Genomic DNA, 27209 nt, shown 5'->3' on the forward strand with positions numbered 1-27209 from the left:
GAGGTGCTCCCCAGAAAGTGAGTCCGAGCCTAATCTGTAGCTGTGCCCCACCGATGTGTGTCTCTGAGCTGGTGGAGGGTGTGTGTGAACGCTGTGACGGTTCTTCCAGAGATTCCTCTTTGAATGTAGTCTGTGGGCTCACACTGGTGGTGCTGGACTGGCTTGAGGGCCTCGATCTGCTGGTGCCTAGAAAATAGAGTTCAGTTAATGAGCATGAGCTAGATAAGACAGCACGTGACTCACTGTGAATGTCAGGATTTGATGAAGTGATGGAGCTGTGGTCCGTACTGGGTTGGTGGGAGAGGCTAATCTCCCCTTCCCCACAGAAGCAATCCCTGTCCTCCCCAGCCAGCTTGACTGCAGCCTCCTCAAACTCAGTGAGGGCAATGATGTCGGCCATCCCTCCCCGGGTCTGCGCTCTCTCGCGCCTGTTGTGCTCCAGCTTGGCCTGTATGAAGAAGAAAGAAAGGCAGGTGATGAGAAGGGATGGAGCAGAGGTTGGGTGAGCTGCATGTCCCCTGTGTGTGGTGAGCCCTCCCCAGAAGGGCCAGAGGATGGAGTGTGAGCAACATGATAGATGGGATGGTGGTGATGTGAAAGTCTCGGTGAGAGAATGAGTGCTGATATGTGTCCCCCGCTAATGGTTGTGTGAGACCCCTGAAGAGAGTCGCTGTTTGAGTGCATGATGCCATGATGAGAGTTTGATATTGGAGGGTTTTGAAGGCTGACTTACCCTGGCAGAGTGGATGAGATCATTTATCCTCTTCTAGCATTGGATGGCATTTCTGGTGTGGTTGGCAGCCGCAGCGACCTGCTCCACGACAGCCTCCTAGGCCGGAGAGGTGAGGCTGCTGTGCTTTCTGCAGCCATCCCTGGGATAGAGCACTTGCCTGTGCACCTGCAACCCTGATCAACTCTGGAGGGCCTGATGCATGAAGTGGGTGCTACCTCCTTCTTCAGGCTCTCGGCCTTCCTCTTCTGGCTGCCAGACATCTCTGATGGGCAGGAGAGAGTAGGATTATGTGTTGGACTGGCTTTTAAATGTGGCGTCTGGACCTTCGAACTCACTAGCTGACGGCGGGCAGACGAATCAGCTCCCGTCCTGCCAGGTTATTTGGACCAATACACACCTTTGCATAATAAATGACCCTCCAAGTGCAGAATCAGGCATGGGTTCCTGCCATTACAGCCATTGGAGTGGACGCTGCCGAAACGCACTTAGTCTCATTAACGGAAAATCCCACGCACTGTTTCAGATCCACGATCCGCACTCGCTCTGATGAAGGTTCACTGACCTCTGCATTTCTCTCTGCACAGATGCTGCCAGACGTGCTCAGCATTTCCAATACTTCTCGTTTTTAATGAAGAAAAAATAACCCTTTTTGCCAAAAAAATCAAAGCAGTAAATTAGCAATTTTTAAAAAGTGATAATTAATAAATATGACCATTAAAAAGTGCCAAACAGCAGAGCTAACTAATAAAACCTTTTTCAACTTTTTGCTTAAGAAGCAGAGCTAGAGAGAGAGAGAGAGAGACAGGCAGACTAGGCCCAAAGTCTTGGTCACCAAGGAAAGAGGAGGGGAAAAAGAAAGGGGACTGGGACTGGGGCCAAGCTAAGGAGTTGGGTTTAACTAACACCGACCTTGCATTCGCCTCCGGTGATGCACACCCCAAGTTGATCTCGGCAGAATTCATACGGAAGTGGCAGTAGGAAGCCAGTTGCCTTTCAGCCTGGGTTTTCCTCCTCTCCCAGCCCAACGTGTGGATAGGTTTTTGGGGAGGAGGAGGATTTCTTTTCTTTTTTCTCAGCAAGTTGTTTATATTTTCTTCATACCTTAACTTATCTTTCTGAAAGTCATGTTTAATGTTGAGCCAAATCAGATCTCAGGCAGCTGCTGCTGAGTTTCTTGATAAAGGGGTGTGAGAGGCTCACAAGAGTCTGAATGCTCTTTGGAGGCTGGCAAAAGGGGTCATTTTGACTCCAATAGAAACGGGAAGTGTTGGAAATGCTCAGCACATCTGGCAGCATTGGCGCAGAGAGAAACAGAGGTCAGTGACTCTTCCTCAGAACTTGTACCGATCATGGACCTGAAGCATTGACTCTGTTTCTCTCTCCACAGATGCTGTCTGACCTGCTGAGTATTTCCAGCAATTTTTGTTTATATTTTAGATTCAGCATCTGCAGCACTTTGCTCTCCTATTATATGCTTCATATATACTTGTATTTGTCAGTGTGGTTATTTTAAACTTAAAATGAGAAAATATTCATCGCTCAATGCAAAGCGTAATTTTTCTGTTAACAAAGCTCACTTGTGTGGATAGAAATAGCACGTTATTGCAGGTGAATTGGTTAGTACTAAGGAAGGTTTTGCCATTTTTAAACTTAGAAGGGAAACTAGGAGACATGCGCCAATAGGATGTGTCACTGTTAGTTCAAGATATTCTCATTTGGACGTGGGATTATTGTTTGCAGTGCTTGTGAGGTTCAAATCTTTTGGATGTTGCTGTCTGGATATTTACATAGGGCCTGGCTCAAAGAAGTTGGTTGCATAATATGAGTGACTAAGTTTTGTGTAATTGCATGACATGGTTGTAAAGTGTATCGTACTGAAACTTGAGTTTTTAATGGGCTTTATAGTTAGAGGCATAGGATAAAAAGACAAGAAGTTGTGCTAAACCAGTATAAAAGTTTGACCCCACTGTGACAATGGTTCCCAATTCTGGACACTCAAAGAATGTGAAAGGGTGGATTAAGGGACCCAGGAACTTGAGAAGCACCAGGGCCCATGATTTATCCCCCTGGCCTTGGGTACCGTAAAGTGTTGGGCCTTCCAACTTTTAACTCTCTATCAAGCCCATGTGTATCCAAGACTTAAATCCTGTCCCCACATGTGGGGAGGATTTCTCCCATTTGTCTTCTGGTAAGTGATCTTCTTTTGTCTCTAGCCTTAAATCTCTCTTCATTACAAACTTCCTTGTCTCTTTTATCTTAATATTTGCCTATGAACATTTCTCTATACTTTTTGAAGTGTAGTCATTGTTGTAACGCTAATTTGTGCTCAGCAAACTCCGACAAACAGCAATGTGATATGACCAGATAATTTTTTTTTGTCATGTTGATTGAGGGATAAATATTGGCTAGAACACCGGAGATAATTCCCTTTTTCTTTGAAATAGTGCCGTGGGATCTTGTACATCCACCCAAGCTGGCAGATGGGCCTCAGTTTAACATTTCATCTGAAAGACGGAGTCACACTTTCTACACCCCACCCAATTTTGTCTCCATTGTCTTATCACCGGAAAGAATGTAGAAACTGTTCAGATATTGGCAGTGGGAACTTAGGAAATGTTTGCTGAGCTGGCAAAACTACCAAATGTGATCAATAATAATTATAAGATCATAGAATCATACAGCAGAGAAGGAGGTAATTCAGACCATTGTGTCTGTGCCAGCTCTTTGAAAGAGTTGCTGATTAATCTCACTCCCCTGTTCTTTCTTCCATAGCTCTGCAATTTCTACTTGTTGAATCAGGCTTACAAATTAACAACTGTATAGTCTTCAAAGACCAGAACTGGGAACAATGGAGACATGCACTATGCAACTTTCTTGAAATTACAGCAAATACCTCTTTCAAATGCCACAGCCGCACGTTAAGGGAGATTAATTACATGGAGATTAAATGTTATATGGGTCTTTAGCTCTAAGGTGTTTCCCAATAAGGACTACAAAAGATGTTGATCTCCACTGAGACCTGTGCACCCAGGCTCCAATAAGCTCTGTAATCAGGGGTATAGTGCTTGGTAAATGCAGATATACAGCGCATTCCCGTTAAATTTCAACACTTCCCCTGCCATCTTAGTTTCAGCCTTGCACCATCGTTGCTGCAGGAGCAAACTTATTTCTCCAGTAACTTGAAGAAAGATATTTTGTCTTTGAGCGAGCATGTAAAATGAGCGATATCTGATCAGCCACCTGTTATACATCTCTCACCATTTCATTTACATTGCCTGCAAAGGAAACAAAACTTGGGTGAGGTGCGTAACAAGCAGTAAAATCAAATATTACCTACATTACACAATTGCCCAATGTCAAAATGACTCCCATTGAATCCAACTAACAATGTAAGGCTGCGGATGAATATTCATATATCCAATATTCTCTCTCCACCTGGACCCCTCCCTCTGGATTCTTACCTGCTCTTGGTCTTTTCATTGAAAACTGTCGGCGTGACATCAGTCGTCTCAATTTCTCTGCTCCTCTCACCCACTCTAACCTGTCTCTTTCTGAACTTGCCGCAATCCGTTCTCTCAGGTCCAACACTGAATTTGTCATCAAACCTGCTGACAAGGGTGGTGCTGTTGTTTTCTGGCGCACTGATCTCTACCTGACAGAGGCTGAGCGTCAACTCGCAGACACTTCCTCCTACCTCCCCCTGGACCATGACCCCACCACTGAACATCAAGCCATTGTTTCCAGGACTGTCACTGACCTCATCTCCTCTGAAGATCTTCCCTCCACAGCTACCAACCTCATAGTCTCCCAAACTCGGACGGCCCACTTTTACCTCCTACCCAAAATCCACAAACTGGACTGTCCCAGCAGACCGATTGTGTCAACCTGTTCCTATCCCACGGAACTCATTTCTTGCTATCTTGACTCCATTCTCTCTCCCCTTATCCAGTCTCTTCCCACCTACATCCGCGATTCCTCTGATGCCCCTACATCATATCAACAATTTCCAGTTCCCTGGCCCCAACCACCTCCTCTTCACCATGGACGTCCAATCCCTTTACACCTCCATCCCCTACTGGGATGGTCTGAGGGCTCTCTGCTTCTTCCTTGAACAGAGGCTCAAACAATCCCCATCCAACACCACTCTCCTCTGTCTGGCTGAACTTGTTCTCTCACTGAACAATTTCTCCTTAAACTCATCTCACTTCCTCCAAATAAAAGGTGTGGCTATGGGTACCTGCATGGGCCCCAGTTATGCCTGTCTCCTCATGGGGTTTGAGGAACATTCCTTGTTTCAGTCCTACTCAGGCCCCCTCCCACAACTCTTTCTCCGGTACATTAATGACCGCTTCGGTGCCGCTTCATGCTCTCGTCCGGACCTGGAAAAATGTATTAATTTTGCTTCCAATTTCCACCCCTCCATCATTTTCACATGGTCCATCACTGACACTTCCCTTCCCTTCCTTGACCTCTCTGTCTCAATTTCTGGTGATAGACTGTCCACCAATATTCATTACAAGCCCACCAACTCCCACAGCTACCTTGACTACAGCTCCTCACACCCTGCTTCCTGTAAGGGCTCCATCCCATTCTCTCAGTTCCTTCAGCTCTGTCACATCTGTTCCGATGATGCCACTTTCCAAAACAGTTCTTCTGACATGTCCTCCTTCTTCCTTAACCAAGGTTTTCCACCCACGGTGGTTGACAGGGCCCTCAACCATGTCCAGCCCATCTCCCGTGCATCCACCCTCACACCTTCCTCTCCCTCCCAGAACCATGATAGGGTCCCCATTGTCCTCACTTATCACCCCACTAGCCTCTGCATTCAAAGGGTCATCCTTCACCATTTTTGCCCACTCCAGCATGATGCCACCACCAAACACATCTTCCCTTCACCCCCACTGTTGGCATTCTGTAAGGACCATTCCCTCCGGGACACCCTGGTCCACTCCTCCATCACCCCCTACACCTCAACCCCCTCCCATGGCACCTTCCCATGCAACCGCAGAAGGTGCAATACCTGCCCCTTTACTTCCCACCTCCTCACCGTCCAAGGGCCCAAACACTCCTTTCAAGTGAAGCAGCATTTCACTTGCACTTCCCTCAATTTGGTCTACTGCACTCGCTGCTCCCAATGCGGTTTCCTCTACATTGGAGAGACCAAACGCAGACTGGGTGACCGCTTTGCGGAACACCTTCGGTCTGTCCGCAAGCATGACCCAGACCTCCCTGTCGCTTGTCATTTTTACACTCCACCCTGCTCTCATATCCACATGTCCGTCCTTGGCCTGCTGCAATGTTCCAGTGAAGCTCAACGCAAACTGGAAGAACAGCACCTCATCTTCCAATTAGGCACTTTACAGCCTTCTGGACTTAACATTGAGTTCAACAACTTCAGATCATGAATTCTCTCCCCCATCCTCACCCCCTTTTTGATCCCTTTTTTTCTAATAATTATTATATATTTTTTATATATATATTTTTCTTTTCCCACCTATTTCTATTATTATTTTTAAAATTTATTTCCATCCATTGTTTTATCTCCACCTTTTAGCCTATTTCGATCCCTTCCCCCCACCCCACCCCCACTAGGGCTATCTGTCACTTGTTTATCCTGAATCCTACCCTTAATGTCACCATTTGCACATCCTTTAGCTAATATCACCACCGTCAACACCCCTTTGACTTTTTGTTTGTGACATCTTTGGCAATCTCTCCTTTGCCTCCACCTATCACTGGCCCTCTATCCAGCTCCACCTGTCCCACCCCCCTTTTAACAGCTTATATTTCACCACATTTCTATTTCTCTTTAATTCTGATGAAGAGGCATACAGACTCGAAACGTTAACTCTGTCTTCCTCTCCACAGATGCTGTCGGACCTGCTGAGTTTTTCCAGCAATTTTTGTTGTTGTAACAATGTAAGGCACCTGGATTAACAATCACAGATCATCACAACTCATCCCTCACCTTGTGAATGTATTTCTAACAATATTCAATATGGCCAATCATAAATGGCCTCAGTAGTTTCTTTCGGACATCAGCACTTATTGGAAGTGAATAAAAATGGACAGTACAAACACACAAAAGATGTTAATATTACCACTGTTTTTTAAAAAGTGGTTCTGGTAATAGTATTCCCTCTTTAAGGCGAAATATAATTTTTTAATCCAATTAACAAAAGCTATCTTTTACCTGGTCGAAAGGATGTGAAATCTCCAACAAAGTCCACTCTGGGTTGTTGACCTCTGGTGACCAGTCTCAACGTAAGGTAGTTCCCAGTTGATAAAATTGGCTTGGGGATACTCTTCCCACATAAAAGGGAGCCAATAGGTGGTGAATTTCTATTCTTCCCATCATAAAATTGTACATATGATCCAGCTTTGCATGTGTTAGTAATCTCTTCTCCTAGTGGTGGTGCACCTGCTTTTTGCCCAGGTCTGGTGGTCTCTAGTAGGGACAGAGGTCCTGTTGCATTGCGCTGCAGTAGTTGAAGTGCTGTGGTGGGCTGAAGGATAGCAGACTCTCGCAGCAGACTGTATACCAAGAAGAATCTAAACTGGAACTGAACTTTGTCCTTCGGGGAAGTAGCCTGCATTGTAAACTCACAGTCAGTCCCAACTGTGACAAGATAGTCCTTCTGAGATTCTTGATGGGAGTTAATAATTATTCCATCAGCCTTGATGGTCTGTCCACAGAAATCCACCAGACTGACTTGGAGCAATAGAAAATACAGTTGTATTACTTGTTGTATATACTTGGTTACAATGTCTCAGCAAATCTAATCAGAAAAAATATTTTTGAAAAATATTTTATTATGTAAACTTGACCCTCTCAATCTTTCTATGATTAACAGCATAAAGTGAATGTAATGTGTGATAATGACATTTAATATGGTTTGCCTTTTATTGAGCAAGTCATAAGAAATGGAGCTGATGTATCAGAAAGGGTGGCTTCTCATCCTGAATATAAAAGTTGCATTTAAGAATGCTTGTATGATGTTATAGGTTAGGAATGCTCTGATCTGACCCCTGTAAAATTTTCCTGGAACTGATATAGAGTGCATCTTGAGGCACAAAACTGTGAAAATATTTTATATCCCAACACCGTGCTCCCTTAAGCATGATATTTGCCCCTTGTGAATATTTCAAATGATCGACCATTATGTATTCTGCCTTTAGACATAATTATTCAATGTTAACAAAATGCAAAAGTATAAAATAAAGAGAAGAAACATGGAAGTACAAAGAGTGTCTTGATTGTAAGGAAATGAACGTCTGGAAACACTCCTTGGAATTCTCATAAATCACCTCAATTTATATGGATAACTTTTATTGAGATTGCTATAAATTGAAATTACTTTCTTTAACAATGAACACAATCTGCTCCATCTTGTATTCTATGGGGCATACAGTAGTAAAGTAAGAAAATGAGACCTTTATTAGGGTTCTATGGGCATCTTAATGAAAGAGATGCCAGAGCTTAGATCTATCATTGTCCTCTCTCTCACACCACACAACCCAAGGATGACATGGAGAACACAGAGATTTATTGTGCTTCTCAGCATTTATTAGTGAGGTTTCCAGGGGCTGAGGGAAGTCTGGTTAGGACATTTAGAAGAATGTTTAAAGTTAATTTGCTTTGTTCATTCCTCGAGTCCATTGTTAGCGGTTTCTCTGAGCCTGTTTGCCTCACACTTTGACAATCGCATTTGAAAACATTGTTTTGAAAGGATTATTTTAAAAATGCCCCTGATAATGGATGCCTTTGTTTGGCACGCTGATTAGGTTACATCCTCCAAAGAACATGGTGCTTGGGAGCAACGTACATGTGAATTATGGTGAGTGCACCATAGTAAAAATTCCATGAGGTAGCAAACGGTAATATGACAAATTTTGTTCCAAGATCTCGGCTCTAATACCTACTGATTTCAGATAAATAAGGCAGTAGTTATGCTGCATACCAGTTTGAAACCACTAGCTGCATCTGGTGCTTTCTACATGGAAGCATGCGAGTTATACTGTAATCTCCCTATGGCTGTACATCTATATTTGCAGTGCATTGAGAGAACTCTATGGCTACACTTGTCGGAAAATCTTTAAATGGTTTGAGAATGGGGTTTTGAGCCCTTATACTCTTAGTACACTGGGAATAACATGGTTTCTGTTTATAAAATACTGAGAGCATCTCTGGAACCCAGTTTGATACCATACTGGAAGGGTAGGGCTAATTAGGGTCAAAAATGGAGATCTCCTTTTGGAGGTTGAAACACTAAATGACTATTTTGCATTGATCTTTGCTGGAGAAGAAAATGCTGTCAATCTGCTGTGAATTTCTGTGATTCTGTAAAAGAAGGAGATAGCAGTGATATTGGATAAGATAAGAATACGTAAAAAGGAGGTACTAAAAAATTAGAAAAGTCACACGGACCAGATAGGATACATCCTAAATTGATAAGGGTAGTGAGGATGCACTGGTGGAGGCTCTGGCCACAAACTTCCAATCCTCCTTAGATATAGAAATAGCGCAAGAGGACTGGAGAATTGCGGGTGTTCCAACTCTGTTCAAAAAGGGGAGAGGGATAAACCCAATAATTACAAGCCAGTCAGACTAATGTGGGTGGTGGGGAAGCTTTTAGAGACAATAATCTGAAACACAATTAATTGGCACTTGGAAAAGGATAGACTAATGAATGAAAGTCAACATCGACTTGGCAGAGGAGAATCATGTTTGACCAACTTGATTGAGTTCTTTGATGAAGTAATGGAATAATTAAGGATTATCGGAAATCACAAAGGTGAAAAAACCATAATGGGAGTTATGTACAGGCCTCCGAACAAGTAGCCAGGATGTGGGGCACAAGATACACCAGGAGATAGAAAAGGCGTGTAAGAAAGGCAAGGTTACAGTGATCATGGGAGATTTCAATATGCAGGTAGACTGGGAAAATCAGGTTGGTGGTATCAAGAAAAGGAATTTGTGGAATGTCTACGAGATGGCTTTTTGGAGCAGCTTGTGGTGGAGCCCACTAGGGAACTGGCAATTCTAGATTTAATGATGTGTAATGAGGCAGATTTGATAAGAGAGCTTAAGGTGAAGGAACCCTTAGGAGGAAGTGACCATAATATGATAGAATTTACCCTGAAATTTGAGAGGAAAAAGCTGGAATCAGTTGTAACGGTATTACAGTTGAATAAAGGCAACTACAGAGGCATGAGGGAGGAGCTGGCCAGAATTGACTGGGAGATGAGCCTAGCAGGAAAGACAGTGGAACAGCAATGGCAGGAGTTTCTGGGAGTAATTTGGGAGACACAGCAAAAATTCATCCCTAGGAAGAAGAAGCATACTAAAGGGAGGATGAGGCAACCATGGCTGACAAGGGAAGTCAGGGACAGCATAAAAGCTAAAAAGAAAGCATACAATGCGGCGAAGAGCAGTGGGAAACCAGGGGATTGAGAAGCCTACAAAGACCAACAGAGGACAAATAAAAAAGAAATAAGGAGGGAAAAGATTAAATATGAGGGTAAACTAGCCAGTAATATAAAAGAAGATTGCAAGAGTTTTTTTAGATATATAAAAGGTAAGAGAGAGGCAAAAGTGGACATTGGGCCGCTGGAAAATGACGCTGGAGAAGTAGTAGTGGGGAACAAAGAAATGGCGGAAGAACTATATAGGTACTTTGCGTCAGTCTTCACGGTGGAAGACACGAGTAACATCCCCAAAGTTCAAGAGAGTTGGGGGGCAGAGGTGAGTATGGTGGCCATTACCAAGGAGAAGGTGCTAGGAAAATGAAAGGTCTGAAGGTGGATAAATCACCTGGACCAGATGGATTACACCCCAGAGTTCTGAAGGAGATAGCTGAAGAGATAGTGGAGGCATTAGTGGTGATCTTTCAGGAATCACTCGAATCAGGGAGGATCCCAGAGGACTGGAAAATCGCTAATGTAACCCCCCTGTTTAAGAAGGAGTGAGGCAAAAGACGGGAAATTACAGGCCAATTAGCCTGACCTCAGTCGTTGGTAAGATTTTGAGTCCATTATTAAGGATGAGATTTCAGAATACTTGGAAGTGCATGGTAAAATAGGGCAAAGTCAGCATGGTTTCATCAAGGGGAGGACATGCTTGACGAATCTGTTAGAATTCTTTGAGGAGGTAACGAGCAGGTTAGACAAAGGAGAGCCAATGGATGTTATCTACTTGGACTTCCAGAAGGCCCTTGACAAGGTGCCGCACAGGAGGCTGCTCAGTAAGATAAGAGCCCATGGTGTTAGAGGCAAGGTACTAGCAAGGATAGAAGACTGGCTGTCTGGCAGGAGGCAGAGTGGGGATAAGGGGGTCCTTCTCAGGATGGCGGCTGGTGACTAGTGGAGTTCTGCAAGGGTCAGTGTTGGGACCACAACTTTTCACTTTATACATTAATGATCTAAATGAAGGAACTGAGGGCATTCTGGCTAAGTTTGCAGATGATACAAAGATAGGTTGAGGGACAGGTAGTATTGAGGAGGCGGGGAGGCTGCAGAAGGATTTGGACAGGTTAGGAGAATGGGCAAAGAAGTGGCAGATGGAATACAACGTGGGGAAGTGTGAGGTCATGCGCTTTGGTAGGAAGAATAGAGGCATAGGCTATTTTCTAAATGGGGAGAGAATTCAGAAATCTGGACTGCAAAGGGACTTGGGAGTCCTACTCCAGGATTCTCTTAAGGTTAACTTGCAGGTTGAGTCGGTAGTTAGGAAGGCAAATTCAATGTTGGCTTTTATTTTGAGAGTACTAGAATATAAAAGCAGGGATGTTTTGCTGAAGCTTTATAAGGCTCTCGTCAGACCACATTTAGAATATTGTGAGCGATTTTGGGTCCCGTATCTCAGGAAGGATGTGCTGGCCCTGGAGAGGGTCCAGAGGAAGTTCACGAGAATGATCCCAGGAAGAAAGGCTTAACATATGAGGAACGTTTGAGGACTCTGGGTCTATACTCAATGGAGTTTAGAAGGATGAGGGGGGATCTGATTGAAACTTACAGAATACTGAAAGGCCTGGATAGAGTGGATGTGGGGAAGATGTTTCCATTAGTAGGAGAGACTAGGACCTGAGGGCACAGCCTCAGAGTAAAGGGAAGACCTTTTAGAACAGAGATGAGGACAGAGAGTGGTGAATCTATGGAATTCATTGCCACAGAAGGCTGTGGAGGCCAGGTCATTGAGTGTATTTAAGACCGAGATAGATAGGTTCTTGATTGGTAAAGGGATCAAAGGTTACGGGGAGAAGGCGGGAGAATGGGGTTGAGAAACTTATCAGCCATGATTGAATGGCAGAGCAGACTCGATGGGCCGAATGGCCTAATTTCTGCTCCCATGTTTTATGGTCTTATGGTCTTTATGGAGAGAAAAGCAAGAGTTCACATTTTGATTCCAAATATGACTCTTCTTTGAAACTCTTTCCTAAGAAGAGTCATGTTGGACTCAAAACATTTACTCTGTTTCTCTCTCCACAGATGCTGTCAGACCTACTGAGTTTTTCCAGCACATTCTGCTATATTGGCTTTTCTCTTACTTTGTTATTGACATCAGGCTTAAGCAAACTAAACCTTGTCCTAGGAGTGTGTTTAAACACTAACTCGTAAGATAAGCAAACTGTTTTAGGCTGTGGGGTAATTCTTTAGAAGAACAGAAAATTGACTACTCCTGTGGTGAAGAGAAATATGAAAATTACAGCCTAGCTTGTCACCCAGCAAATACATCTGCAAAAACCCCTCCACAATCTGTATAATTCTTTCTACAGCACTATTCTATGCTGGGTGATATTGGTGGTATTAGCATTTGTTTGATTCCATTTTTACTCTGAAATATTTCAAATTCTTTTGACATAAATTGTGGACCATTATCTGACACCCAACACATCTGGTGATCCATAAATTGCAAAACAACTTCTCAAAACCTCAATAGTTTTGGCACTTGTGGTTTGTGCATAGATGCAACACTTGTCCATTTGCATCTAAAACCAAAGTTTCTCTTCCACTTCTGAAACTTGTTCCCATGGTGTTTGACTATGTAATGAAAGAAACCTTGGTTGGATCATTTCTCATTCTGAGACACACTTCACAACTTTTCACCAACTCTTCAATATCTCTGTTTACCTTTGGATACCAAAAATAGCTTCTTGCTGCTGTTTTCACATGGATTATCCCTGTGTGCTCTTGATGAAGTTCCTCTAACAATCTCTCTCTAAACCTTGGCGGAATAATGACTATTAAACCCCATAGGAGACAGCCTTAGTCTACCTTCAGTTCATTTCTACATGTGAAATTCTCCTGCAATTTCTCATCATCACGCTCTTTAGGCCAGCCAGTTATGACATAATTGAGCACTTTCCTGAGCACCACATCCTTTCGAGTTTCATCACTAATTTCTCCGGCAGACATTGGAATGTCATTTGTGTCTGTAAAGTAATTCACAGGTAACTCAGCAGTTAGAAATAAATCACCCTTCACAGGAAATCCTGAAAGAACATCTGCATTTACATGATCTGCTAACTTATGATATTTGATATTGTACTGATGGCTAATCTTATAATTTGATCCTCCTTACTCAAAGACTACTTTGTGCTCTCTTAGCATTTCCTCAATGTCAGACATATTCTTACAGTAAATAACTCAGCCAAGTTTAACTATATTTTCTTAAGCCAATTCTTTCCCATCAAGGAGATTTTGTTCTCTCCAACTACTACTAATGGCAAGTAATAGGATACATCATCATACTCCACCATGACAATAACTCCATCTAATGCTGGAACATTGTAATTAGCATAGCTAGTCAGTTTTACATCAGTTTTGCATAAAGGAATATGACTTAGGGATATCTTACACTCTTCTTCAGAGATAACAGACTTGGCTGCAGCTGTATCAATGATGAAAATGAGCTGGGAAGCTCTGACTTTCATTTCTACTGTGAACAAAGGAATTTTATCTTCAGCCCTGTTACTCTCTTCTTCCATGTGCTCTTTTTCTTGCTCTCTGACTGATTACAACTCTTTATCTTCCTGCTCAATAACAGCAACTTCTGTATCCATATTTATCATATGGGTATTCAAGGATTTCCTGAACTAGCTTTAGATCTACCATGATTCCAAAACTGGTGCATGGCTGCATTCTGGAGCTTTACCACAGCCTGGAGTGTTACTGTTTCCTCTGCTCCTGCATGTTGTCCAGATATAACTGACTTTTCCACAGGCGTACACTTTGACTGGAAATGGGGGAAATTTAAGTGATTGTTGGCTACCATGGCAATGATAGCATCTAAATTTCAGACTCTGAGGCTGTGAACTTATCAGCCATGGCCTGGACATCACTGAAATCTGGTGGACCTCTCCAGCTGGCTCAGGAAAAGAACCCCCTTGCAATTTGCAACTATCTTTCTCTGCCATTTCCATGACCTTGGCCTTTTATTTTTATTCATTCACGGGATGTGGGCTTCGCTGGCTGGGCCAGCATTTATTGCCCATCCCTAGTTGCCCTTAAGAAGGTGGTGGTGAGCTGCCTTTTTGAACCTCTGCAGTTCATGTGGTGTAGGTACACCCACAGTGCTGTTAGGGAGGGAGTTCCAGGATTTTGACCCAGCAACAGTGAAGGAACGGCGATATATTTCCAAGTCAGGATGGCGAGTGACTTGGAGGGGAACTCCCAGGTGGTGGTGTTCCCATCTATCTGTTGTCCTTGTCCTTCTAGGGGTAGTGGTCATGGGTTTGGAAGGTGCTGTCCAAGGAGCCTTGATGAATTCCTGCAGTGCTTCTTGTAGATGGCACACACTGCTGCTACTGTGTGTCAGTGGTGGAGGGAGTGAATGTTAGTGGATGTGGTACCAATCAAGCGGACTGCTTTGTCCTGGACGGTGTCAAGCTTCTTCAGTGTTGTAGGAGCTGCACTCATCCAGGCAAGTGGGGAGTATTCCATCACATTCCTGACTTGTGCCCTGTAGATGGTGGACAGGCTTTGTGGAGTCAGGCGGTGAGTTATTCATCGCATGATTCCTAGCCTCTGACCTGCTTTTGTAGCCACTGTATTTATATGGCTAGTCCAGTTCAGTTTCTGGTCAATGGTAGCCCCCAGGATGTTGATAGTGGGGGGATTCAATGATGGCAATGCCACTGAATATCAAGGGGCGATGGTTGGATTCTCTCTTGTTGGAGATAGTCATTGCCTGATACTTGTGTGGCGTGAATGTTACTTGCCACTTGTCAGCCCAAGCCTGGATATTGTTCAGGTCTTGCTGCATTTGGACATGGGCTGCTTCAGTATCTGAGGAATCATGAATGGTACTGAACATTGTGCAATCATCAGCAAACATCCCCACTTCCAACCTTATGATGAAAGGAAGGTCATTGATGAAGCAGCTGAAGATGGTTGGGCCTTGGACACTACCCTGAGGAACTCCTGCAGTGATGTCCTGGAGCTGAGATGACTGACCTCCAACAACCACAACCATCTTTCTTTGTGCTAGGTATGACTCCAGTCAGCGGAGAGTTTTCCCCCTGATTCCCATTTACTCAAGTTTTGCTAGGGCTCCTTGATGCCACACTTGGTCAAATGCTGCCTTGATGTCAAGGGCAGTCACTCTCACCTCACCGGTTCAGCTCTTTTGTCCATGTTTGAACCAAGGCTGTAACGAGGTCAGGAACTGAGTGGCCCTGGTGGAACCCAAACTGGGCATCAGTGAGCAGGGTATTGCTAAGCAAGTACTGCTTGATAGCACTGTTGATGACCCCTTCCATCACTTTACTGATGATGGAGAGTAGACTGATGGGGCGGTAATTGGTCGAGTTCCACATGAGCTTATTGCCTTTGCTCTAAAGGTTGGCCTGGATTTTCTTGTTCTTTAGGCTCCTATGAATTTGCCTCTAAGGCTGATTTCTAAGTTCATGACATACCCACAGTGACAAGAGATTTTCTTTAATTCGAGAAACTAATCGGCAATAGCCTCACTTGGCAACTGCTTCCTTTGATGAAACATAACTCTCCGTGCAATTTCATTCTTACTTGTGCCATAATATGAGTCCAGAAGCTCATTCATTTCATAGAACTGGGGTATCTTGAACAACATTGGTTAAAAACTGCATCTGAAAGCATCTGACCCCATCATGATGAAGAAAGCATTTACTTTATCCTCCTCTCCTATTTTATCCATTTTCAGTCAAATGTGAAAGTTTTGTTCATAATTATACCAGTCCTCTTAGTTAGGGTTGAATTCATTTATCCCCAAATATGCTTTCAGTGCCATTTCTCAGTTACATACTGTACTGAATCATTGTGTACCTGGACATGAGGTGTACACACAAGTAATCTTTCAAACTGCTCAAACTTCCTCGAAATCAACTTTAGAATTTCCAGAAAGTCTATCACAATGTTCTTCAGTCCTTCATTCCTCAAATGAAATATAAAAAAGAATTCCATCCTATCCTCTTTGCCAAATTTCTATTGTGTATTGCACTGAGTAAGACTAACAAGTGCTCAATTACAGGCAGTTATTATTGAATTAGCATTATTTGTACCTTCCCAACAGAAAAGGCAGCAGATTGAGCGATATAACAAAATGCTCAGATCTTGCAATGTACTACATTGCTGATCTATATTGGCTTCAGGTCAAGCAATGCCTTGGTTTTAAAACTCTCATCCTTGTTTTCAAATCCCTCCAAGGCCTCGCCCCTCCCTATCTCTGTAATAATCTCCAGCCTCACTACTCTCTGAGATATCTACACTCATTTAATTCTAGTCCGTTAAGCATCCCTGATGTTAATTGTGCCACCATTAGTGGCCATACCTTCAGCTGCTGAGGCCCTAAGCTCTGGAATTCCCTCCCTAAACTTTTCTGCCTTGCTACCCCTCTTTCCTCCTTCAAGGTGCTCCTTAAAAATAAATCTCTTTCAAAAAGCTTTTGGTCATCTCCCCTAGTATGTGGCTTGGTTTCAAATTTTGTTTCATAATGTGCCTGTGAAGTGCCTCAAGATGTTTTACAGCATTATAGGCACATTTTAATTGTAAGCTGTTGTTGTTCTCCTTAGAACAAAATAGGTTAAGAGGAGATTTGATGGAGGTGGTCAAAATCGTGAAGGATTTTGACAGAGTAATTTAGAAGAAATTGTTTCCATTGGCAGCAGGGCCAGTAACCAGAGGAGACAGATTTAATGTGATTGGCAAAAAAACAGAGGCGGCTTAAGGAAATATGTTTTCACATGTTGCGATGTACTGCCTGAAAGGTTGGTGGAAGCAGGCTCAATACTGACTTCTGAAGGAAAGTTGGATAAATACAGGTAAATAGCAAACAGCAGGAAAGTGGGACAAATTGGATAGCTCTTTCAAAGAGCCAATGCAGGCATGATGGGCCAAATGGCCTCCTTCTGTGCTTGTATAATATTTCAGCTATATCCAGGCCAGCATGCTGCTGCTTTTCAACAACAACAACTTACATTTATGAAGCACCTTTAATACAAAACAATGTGTCCCCAGATGCTTCACAGGTACATTATCAAACAAACTTTGGCACAGAGCCACATAAAGAGACAGCAGGGTAGATAATCAAAAGCATGATCATGGAAGGTAAGTTTTAAGGAGCATCTTAAAGGAGGAAAGAGAGTTAATGAGGTGGAGATACTTAGGGAGGTGGAGATAATTAGGGAGGTGGAGATACTAAGGGAAGGAATTCCAGATCTTCGGTCCTTGGCAACAGAAGGTACAATCCCAAATGATGGAGTGATTAAAATCAGGGATGCACATGAGGCTGGAATTGGAGCAACGCAGAAGTCTAAGCAAGGATGAGAATTTTGAAACTAAGGCATTGCTTAACCAGAAGCCAATATGGTTCATTGAGTGCATGGGGTCATAGGTGGATAGGACTCGGTGCAATTTAGGATACAGGCATGAGAGATTTGGAAGAGATTAATTTGAAGTGTGGAAAGTGGGAGGCCGCCAAGAAGAGTATTGAAATAGTCAACTCTAGAGGTGACAAAGATATGGACAAGAATTTCAGCAATAGATGAGCCGAGGTGAGGAGAATTAAATGATGGAATGGCGATGGGAATAGGTGATCTTAGTACGGAAATGGTGCAAATATCTGGTCAGAAGCTCATCTCAGGATAAACTACAATACCAAGGTTGTGAATAGTCTAATTCAGCCTCAGACTGTTTCCAGGGAGGGGGATGGAGTTGATGGTTAAGGTATCGAGATTGTGGTGAGGATAAAAGACAATGGGCAGTATTTTGCCATCGGCGAGCAGGGGGCGGGGCCCGCTCGCCGACGCATAAAATGACGCGGGATGATGTCAGGCAGAACTCCTGACATCATCCCACCCCATTTAAATTTTAAGGAAGGCGGGGGCGCAGCAAAATCAGCTGTGGGCCCGCTGACCTGTCAATGGCCAATTGAGGCCATTGACAGGATCATTTCAACAATTAAAGGACCGGCCCGTCCAACCTTAAGGTTGGCAGGCAGGCCAGGAGCCCCGGCAGCAAATAGAAAAAACATGAAACCTCATCCAGCGGCGGGATGAGGTTTCATGCAGGGTTTTAAAAATTTAATAAAGTTATAGTGTAAATTATGAACATGTCCCATCTCATGTGACATTGTCACATGAGGGGGACATGTTAGGGAATTTTTTTTTTCTATTTTTAATCTTTTTCAAAGTGGAAGCGATCTCCCTGAGGCTGCACTTTGCCTCAGGGAGATGTGCGCTCTTACGTGCGCATGCGCAAAAGAGCACATTCTCGCTTTTGGGGAATCCCCCTCGCCTGCACAGGGAGCGCATAGTGCTTCCCGCCGGACGTCACGCTGGGCAGGCCTTAATTGGCCCCCCCACGTAAAATGGCGGTGCGGCCCGCTTCTCCAGCAGGGGTCAGCTCCCCGCCCGCCGGGGATTGGGTCGGGCCCGCCCGCCCGACAGGCAGAAAATTCTGCCCAATGGCTTCATTCTCCCCAATGTTTAGTTGGAGGAAATTTCTGCTGTCCAGTACTGGATATTGGATAAGTCGTCTGACAATTAAGAGAGTGGAGTGGTCATGAGAGCTAGTGGTATGGTGGAGTGGGGTGACATGTGGCTGAGAAATAGGAGAGGGCCAAGAATAGATCCCTTGGGGAATCCAGTTAGCAGCATGACAATGGGAAGAGAAATCATTGCAGGTGATTCTTTGGCTACAACCGGATAGATAAGAATGGAACCAGGCAAGTGCAGTCTCACCCAACTGGACAGTGGAAGAGTGACGTTGGAGAAGGATGGTGAGGCGAACCATGTCAAAGGTTGTAGGCGGGTCGAGAAAGATGAGGAGGGATAGTTTACCGTGGTCACAGTCACACTGGGTGCCATTTGTGACTCTGATAAGTGCCATTTTGGTACTGTGGCAGGGGCAGAAACCTGATCAGATTCAAACATGGAATTTCGGGAAAGATGGGAGGGGACAGCACGTTCCAGGACTTTGGAGAGGAAAGGGAGGTTGGGGATGGAGCAGTAGTTGCAAGGACAGAGGCGCCAAGGGTTGTTTTTAGGAGAGGGATAATGATGGCAGATACGAATGGCAGTGGGACAGTGCCCGAGGAGACAATCATTAATGATATCAGCTAACATGGAGACCAGGAGAAAAGTTGGGTAGTCCGCAGTTTGCTGGGAAAAGGGTGAGGGGAGTAGATGTTGTGTCTGGTGGACATGGCACCTCCTCTACAGGCAGATAGGGATTTGACCCAACCTATGTTTCACAAAAATGAAAAACTGAATTGGAAAGTTATTCATACACACTTCAGTGAGGGAAGAGGACAAGACTGAGAAATAGCTAGAAAATGTTCATTCTGGATGGATCTAACACTTCACAACACAGCAAGCTACTTGATCTTATTATATTGTACATTGCGTAAAACACTCCTCAATCAGCTCAAAAACCCCAAATACTTATTTTAACTAAACAGGTCTTTATAAAGAGAATTGCTTTCAGCTAAACAGGGGGGATTGATGTATTTCGGATCAGGGACGGGGAATAAAGACCGGGGGCAGAAAGAAATAAGCAAATCTAGAAAAGATACGGGGACAGACCTGGGTAAGTATCGGTGGCTGCGGGAAAGGAGACTAGAATACAATGTTAAGGAACATTTCAAGAAGGTTAACGCAAACGGATGGGACAGGGCGAACATGGAGAAAACAGGGAACAAATACAGAAACAGCGAGGTGGTCTGAAAATGACTGCTTCCTCAAACACTCAAACTAGCTCAGGACAGGGAGGGACTTACCTGTCCGCATGGAATCCACAGGCAACGTGTTCACCAGAAGCAACAGAAGCGGCTGCAGAAATCTTCTTAGGTTTCTCTCCATCTTCTCGCTCCTTCAACGATTCGGAGTTTTCCTGAACTCCGACGGGACGGCGGTGGGGAGGGTGGTGAAGTTCTACTGGGTATTGTAGCGCCTGTCCCTCCCTGCGGTTACACAGCTAACCCCGCTCAACCAACGAACTCACCATTTCTTGAGCAAACATTCAGGGGAAAGCAAGTGCTGAGATTATTCCAGGCAGGGTCGAGATTGTTTTTTGGAGGGAAGTGGCGGTGGGATATCCCAAAGGACAAGGATGTTTTGATGCACAAAGAGGCGACATTCTTTCTTTGTCCATTTTATTCCCCAATGTGTGTGTTTTGGGGGGGTACCATGGAAACAATGCGAGTTTAATAGAGCAAGGAGACACCACAGTGCAGCTGAGATAATGGCACATTTTTCTTCCAATGTTAGCTGTTTGACAATGCAGTGTTTTATAAATTGCAGAATTAATAGTCCCACCCTTCCTTCGAGTGTTTACTACACCGAGCACTTCGAAGCTGGGCACTAACCGCCTTTGTACTTGTTTTATACTTTGTTGAATTGCGATAAATATTAATGTTGGCCTTAAGGTCCGACTCATTAAAACAGAATCTGGCGCCTTCGCCCACAGGGTCAAACTCGAGATCGTCCGAGCTCCACATTTCAAATTATTTGTTCTGTAATCATAAAACGTACTGCAACAAACTGACAATATTTAGCGTTCCTGATTATACAAACTAGATAAGCAGCTAGCATTCATCTTTTACAAATAACTCTTGCCGGGCTTTTTGAGGAATGTTACTAACCTATACTATTTTAACTAGAGTTAGAAAACGCTCCTTTTGCAAGTTGGGGAATCGAACTTTGGCCACCAGATTTATCCCAGACCTTCTGCTCTTAAAGCGAACACATCAGCGTTCGCGACAAATTCTGAACTCAACCTGAAGAGAGTTGAAACTTTCTCACTTGTTGCAGGTTGATTTGTAGGTGATGAAATGTTATCACTTTCCAGGATATTGTTATTGTTTTAAATGTGTCGGAAGCTTCAATGTAAATATTTTTCTACTTAAAGAGATGGATATGTAGTATTCTCATCGACAATTAATCTCGAGTTATAGTTCCCATTTTGCAAATAAATGGTGAAGAGTTACAGTCTAGCGATTGGTATTCCTGGGAAAGGGAGCTGACAGTCGATGCTATACATGGCAATCGTTTATGTAGATAACTTTCAGCCAAAAGAATGTTATTAATCGTCCCCACTCCACATTTCTCTCATCTGAAGTTGGAACTTATGTTTTCTTTGCATTTGAAGAGAGACTTTCTTACCCCAGGGCCATCACAGTTCAGCCTAATCTTGTCCTGTTAGGGGATGACTAGGAACTTATAGGGCTTAAAACCGGCCAGATATTTCCTCCCGAGCTCAGGGGAAGCTGAAGGCTAATGCTTAAACCCTGACTCCCGTTCTGGCTGACACTGGCTAACCTGACAACAGACCAGGCGTTAAACCAATTACCAACACCAGCTACGTGGAGGCCAATTAAAAGCCTTGGTAAAGGGCTCTTACAACTTCTAAATCACTATTAGTTAGGTCATTAAGATCTGCTTTTTAATCATTGCTTTTCTATGGATGAGCTATGAGCTGACTTCAAACTTTAAATAATTCTATTAGTTGTTACTAATGCAAGACTATAAGATGGTTATGTTTTGAAGTATTTCCTTTAATTTAGGGTAAAACCTGAAGAATAGGAATGTTTATCATCCTAAACTCTGCTGGAGACGGGTCCATGTGATCTGGATGCATGGGGACAGAGGTCCAGGTTGTAACCCATAGAAACTCAAGTGCCAGTTTTCACACCATGACACAAAAGTGGGGCAGCTGATCTTGCTGGACACAGACTCTCAGTCAGAGATGATACTTGATGATATTCAGGAGATTGAGTGAAGGGGACACTGGAAGACTCACCTCAACGGGGCAGGGAGAAGAGAGCCTGCTAAATAGCTGGGAGGAATTTGACACTACAAGGCCACATATCTGCTGAAAATATTGGATATTGTGTAAATATGGTGTGAGGTTTGTAGTTGTGTTAATTGGTCAATCGGGAAAGCACCTTTTCTGTAGTTTAGTGTATAGTTGCCTATGAAGTAATGTTTAGCCTATATTGATTTTAATTTATTTGTTACATAAAATGCTTAAACATGAAGGCCCAGGTCTTCTGATCTCCAGATAGTTGGAGACCAGATGTACCCCGGAAGATGTGGTACAGGACACCTCTGAAGTCACAATGCACCGACTCTGTGGCAATTGCCCAGAAGTTTGAACTTCCAATGGACAATTCCCTGGCTCCCCAGGGCCCTCCAAAAAGCTGCCAACTCTGAGTTAGAGTAAGAGACTTTGGACAGTTTTAACTTGATTACCTAGATAGTTGCCCAGGAAATGTTAGACAGAAAAAAAACTAGTATAACTCCTGGGTGTTACGAGGATATGCTTTAAAAAAAAATCCTAATTTTTCTTATTCTGGCTGGATTTTAAAAAACAATAAACTGTAACCTTATTAAGAAAATGGAGGACTGCCAGCCTGCCACAATATACAACTTGCATTCCACCCAAGTGGGATGAAATGGGAACAGACACCCCAAACCCCCTGCGGAGTGTGAAAGACCCATTCTCCTGTTGGCTTTCACACTATCTTGAACTCTTTAAACATTTCTGAGATGAGACATCAAAATGCAATTACCTGTTCTAAACAAAACGATGACTACAACAGGCACGGAATTAATTGAATTCCTCTGGAATATACAGCCAGCGAGACTTTTAGAATTACTTGATGAGCCAGAGATATCAGGGGCAGAATTTTGTCCTCGTCGGGTGGGCCTGGCAGAAACCGAGAAACCGGCCACTGCCTGCGATCAGGCTCTGACCGCAATTTCACACTGGCTGACCAATTAACGGCCAGCCAGCGTGAAACACACGCTGCAGTGCTGCTGGGGTGTGGGCGGGAGGAGCGCGAACACTGAAGTTCGCCCATGCACGCGAGTGCATGCAGTAAAAGATTCCTGAGGCACAGAGCTCACTCAGGGGGCTGAAGAATTTTATCAATAAAAATAAAGATTTTTAACATAATGAAAACGTGGCCCCTCATGTGATTCTGTCACATGAGCTCGGACATGTTAATTATGAGTGTAAAAAGTTTTAAAATCCCTGGTCAAAACCTCATCCTGCCTGTGGATGAGGTTTCACCAAAAATGGAAAAGCTGAACGGTTGGATGGGCAACGAAAAATTCCAATCAATTAGTTGATTCAGGGCCTTAATAGGCCGCTTAATTGTCGGCGGGCTCACTGCCGCGCATGCGTGCGCCTGCTGACTGAAATATCGCGCGAGTGAGTGATGGCGTAGGGAGGGTTGCCCGATGTCATTGCACGTCATTTTATGTTCGAGCGTGTTGGGCGCATGCCCGCATGCCGAGCGAAAAATTCTGGCCCAGAGTTCAGAATGCTGCACCGAAACACTGCAAAGCAGCGGTCTCTCTCTCTCTCTCTCTAAATTATTGTGCCAGGATTTACAAAGTAACCATCCTGAGAAGAGAAGTCTACTGCAAACTGAGATCTTTTGGGAATAAAGGGCATAATTTTACATCCCACGAGCTGGTGCGCGCCTGACTTGAACAGGAGTAAAATCGCGCGAGATGGCATCGGGCAAGCGTCCCAACGTCATCGCACATTCGCGCGATATTTCGCTCGGCGGGCGCACGCGGCAGTTGGAAGACTGCTCGCTGACGATTAAACAAGCAATTAAGCCCATTAATGGCACAATTGTAAGTGATTTTTCGTGGACCGTTCACCCTTACGGTTGGTGGACGGGCCAATCTGCCAGGAGGGCTTTACCTTTCTGATGAAACCTCGTCCAAGGGCGGGATGAAATCTCCGTTAGGATATAAAATAAAAAGAAATATCTGGGGACAGCACTTTTATGAGGTAGGCTTTCAGGTGATTGATTGTGCTTCATGCAGCTTTTCTGTTCTTTCTTTTATCATTTAGAGGTCTGCAGTTCACTGAGGCAGCTGTCTGCCTTCAGGGAGCTCAGTGGAAGGTCTCACCAGCATCCGCAGTGACGTCAGTGTCCGCCCTGTTCCCACCCCCACCCCGGCAGTGCTGAGCTTTTCGGCACGCGTTTCACGTTGGCTGGCCAGTAATTGGCCAGCGTGAAACGCCAAAGGATAGTTAACCATATATTCCTTTGTTTGTTTATCTTCTTCATGAACAGTAGGACATCTTTAAGCCTATCCTCTTATTTTACCATCTGTGCCTGTGTATGTGTGGGCTTAGGGAATGTGTGTGACGTACAAATCGTGGCTCCCTAGTTTTCTTTTAATTCGGAAACTAGTGTCAATGAACTTATCTTGCTTTTTGTTGAAACTCAGAAAACCTGTCTGATTAATTCTTTATAATCTGAAAGTGGGACTCCCGTAGTATTAGCAAAGCACATCCTTGCTAAATTCATAACAAAACCCTGTTACAGTCACATCTGGAGTGGTAGAATAGGGGAGTAATTTTACCCCTCATCATATGGTTGCAACATAGGTAACTATACAACTGACACCCCCCCCCGCCCCAATCCCTTACACTGACCTGTCTGATACACCCCCTGACCCCTGACTATTCCCTCGAACCCCTGTACTTCCTGACTGACTCTCCTGTCTCCCCCTCCATCCGACATGACTAGCCCCCACCGGGTGACTAAACACCCAACTCCACCCCACCCCCTGACCTGACCCGGCTAGCCCCCGACCCACCTTTCCACCTGCCACCTTATCCACCTCACCCACCTGCCACTCTACCAACATAGCTCACCTTCTAACCTACCCGCCTATTACTCTGCCCACCCACCACCCTACCAACCTGCTACCCCTGCCCCCTTACGCACTTACCTTTCCTCCATAGCTCTGCAAAGAAGCTCTGGGACATTCAAACTCTTTACTTACCAGAATACGGCAGCAAGTGCTGTAAAAAGTGGACATGGCTTGTCTTCCCCTGGCAATCCAGGCTACGAGGAAGCAGCTCCATTTCAGGTACATTCTGCATTTCTGGAGAAGCCGGGATTGGAAATATCGGCCTAAGGAACTCAGGCATGGCACAGAAAATTAGGAGATTGGAGCGGCAACCCAATGGTGATTGCGCCACTCCTTGGGAGATTTAGGCCAAAATCTTGTCATACAATGATTTCCGTTGTTGGCTGGGAAATTCATATCTCTTTTTCAAAGTTATTGGTGTCTATGGGATTGGTAACACATTGGGCAGAATTTTGCCGTTGGCGAGCAGAGGGCAGGGCCCACTCACCGACGTGTAAAATGACGTGGAATTAAGTCGGACTGAACCCCCGTCGTCATCCCGCCTCATTTAAATTTTCAGGAAGGCGGGGGCACAGCAAAATCAGCTGTGGGCCCACCGACCTATCAATGGCCAATTGAGGCCATTGACAGGATCATTTAAACAATTAAAGGACCTGCCCATCCAACCTTAAGGTTGGCGGGCAGGCCAGGAGCCCTGGCAGCAAATAGAAAAAACATGAAACCTCGTCCAGCAGCGGGATGAGGTTTCATGCAGGGCTTTAAAAAGTTTAATAAAGTTATAGTGTAAATTATGAACATGCCCCATCTCATGTGACATTGTCACATGAGGGGGGCATGTAAGGGTTTTTTTTCTTTCTATTTTTAATAGTTTTCAAACTCCAGGCGATCTCCCTGAGGCTGCACTTTGCCTCAGGGAGATGTGCGCTCTTTTGTGCGCATGTGCAAAAGAGCGCACTCTCACTTTTGGGGAATCCCCCCCACCCGCACAGGAAGCGCATAGCGCTTCCTGCCAGATGTCACGCTGGGCGGGCCTTAAGTTGGCCCGCCCACGTAAAATGGTGGGGCGGCCCACTTCTCCGGCGGGGATCGGCTCCCCACCTGCCAGAAATTGGGTTGGACCCGCCCACCCGACAGGCAGAAAATTCTGCCTATTGTATTTATTTGTTGTGCATTTACCAATATGCCATCCCAACAAAGGCATCAAGTCCTCATGGCTTCAGGATTTCCCAAACTATTTACAGCCAATGATGTACTTTTGAAATGTAATCATTGTTGTAGTGTAAGAAATGCAGACATCAATTTGCACACAGCAAGCTCCCACAAACTGAGATGTGATAATGATTAACTAATCTGTTTTTAGTGACATTGATTAAGGGATAAATATCGGTCAGGAACACTGGGACATGATTCCCTGCTCTTCTTTAAAATAGTGCATGAGATCTTTTATGTCCACCTGAGAGGGAAGACATAACCTCAGTTAACATCTCATCTGAAAGACAGCGCTTCCAACAATGCAGCACTCCCTCAGTACCACACTGGAATGTCAACCTAGATTTTTATGCTTATGTCTCTGCTGTGGAACCTGAACTCACAACCTCTGATTCTGAGGCAACAGTGCTACAAATTGAACCCTGGCTGACACCGACACAAAGGATGTACAGCTCTTCCTTCTTCCCAAGCCCTTTTAAAAAAGATCTCATTTATGCTCTCCAGTTGCCACTTCCACATGGAGCTCTGAAATGAGTCACACCAACTCTTATATGTTAATAATATCAAATGAATGCTGCTTAAGTCCTATTCACACCAAGCCCTGCTCATCAATCACTCCTGTGCTCACTGTCCTATATCCCAGTTGAGCAATGTCTTGATTTTAAAATTCTCATCCATGATTTCAAATTCCTCCATGGCCTTGCTCCTCCCTATCTCTGTAATTTCCTCCAGCATTATAACACTTGACATTACAGTCTTAACATTCACTCCCTCCACCACTGACGCACAGTGGCAGCAGTACCATTTACAAGATGCACTGCAGCAACAGATCAAGGCTATTTCGACAGCACCTTCCAAACCCACGACCCCTACCATTTAGAAGGAGAAGGGCAGCAGATGCATGGAAACACACCATCCTGATTTGGAACTATATGACCATTCCTTCACTGTCAATGTGTCAAAATCCTGGAACTCCCTTCTTATTAGCACTGTTGGTGTATCTACATCAGATGTACTGCAGTGGTTTAAGAAAGCAGCACACCAACACCTTCTCAAGGCCAATTAGGATGAGTAACAAATGCTGACCTTGCCAGCGATGCTGACATCCC

General features: G+C 44.3%; 1 protein-coding gene across 1 annotated transcript in view; it reads right to left on the bottom strand.

The window, feature by feature from the left end:
* The window catches only part of ldlrad2 (low density lipoprotein receptor class A domain containing 2), a 36188-nt gene extending 15567 nt beyond the window's left edge, over window positions 1-20621 (bottom strand). The window contains exons 1-2 of the mRNA XM_078559262.1: window positions 19986-20621; window positions 6927-7445 (exon numbers count right to left, since the gene is read on the bottom strand). Coding sequence (XP_078415388.1) covers window positions 6927-7445; window positions 19986-20067 — 601 coding nt within the window. The 5' untranslated portion in view covers window positions 20068-20621. The remainder of the gene's footprint in view (window positions 1-6926; window positions 7446-19985) is intronic.
* Between the last annotated feature and the right edge of the window lie 6588 nt (window positions 20622-27209).

Source organism: Cetorhinus maximus, chromosome 15, assembly GCF_964194155.1.
Source record: "Cetorhinus maximus chromosome 15, sCetMax3.hap1.1, whole genome shotgun sequence".
Classification (NCBI taxonomy): Eukaryota; Metazoa; Chordata; class Chondrichthyes; order Lamniformes; family Cetorhinidae; genus Cetorhinus; species Cetorhinus maximus.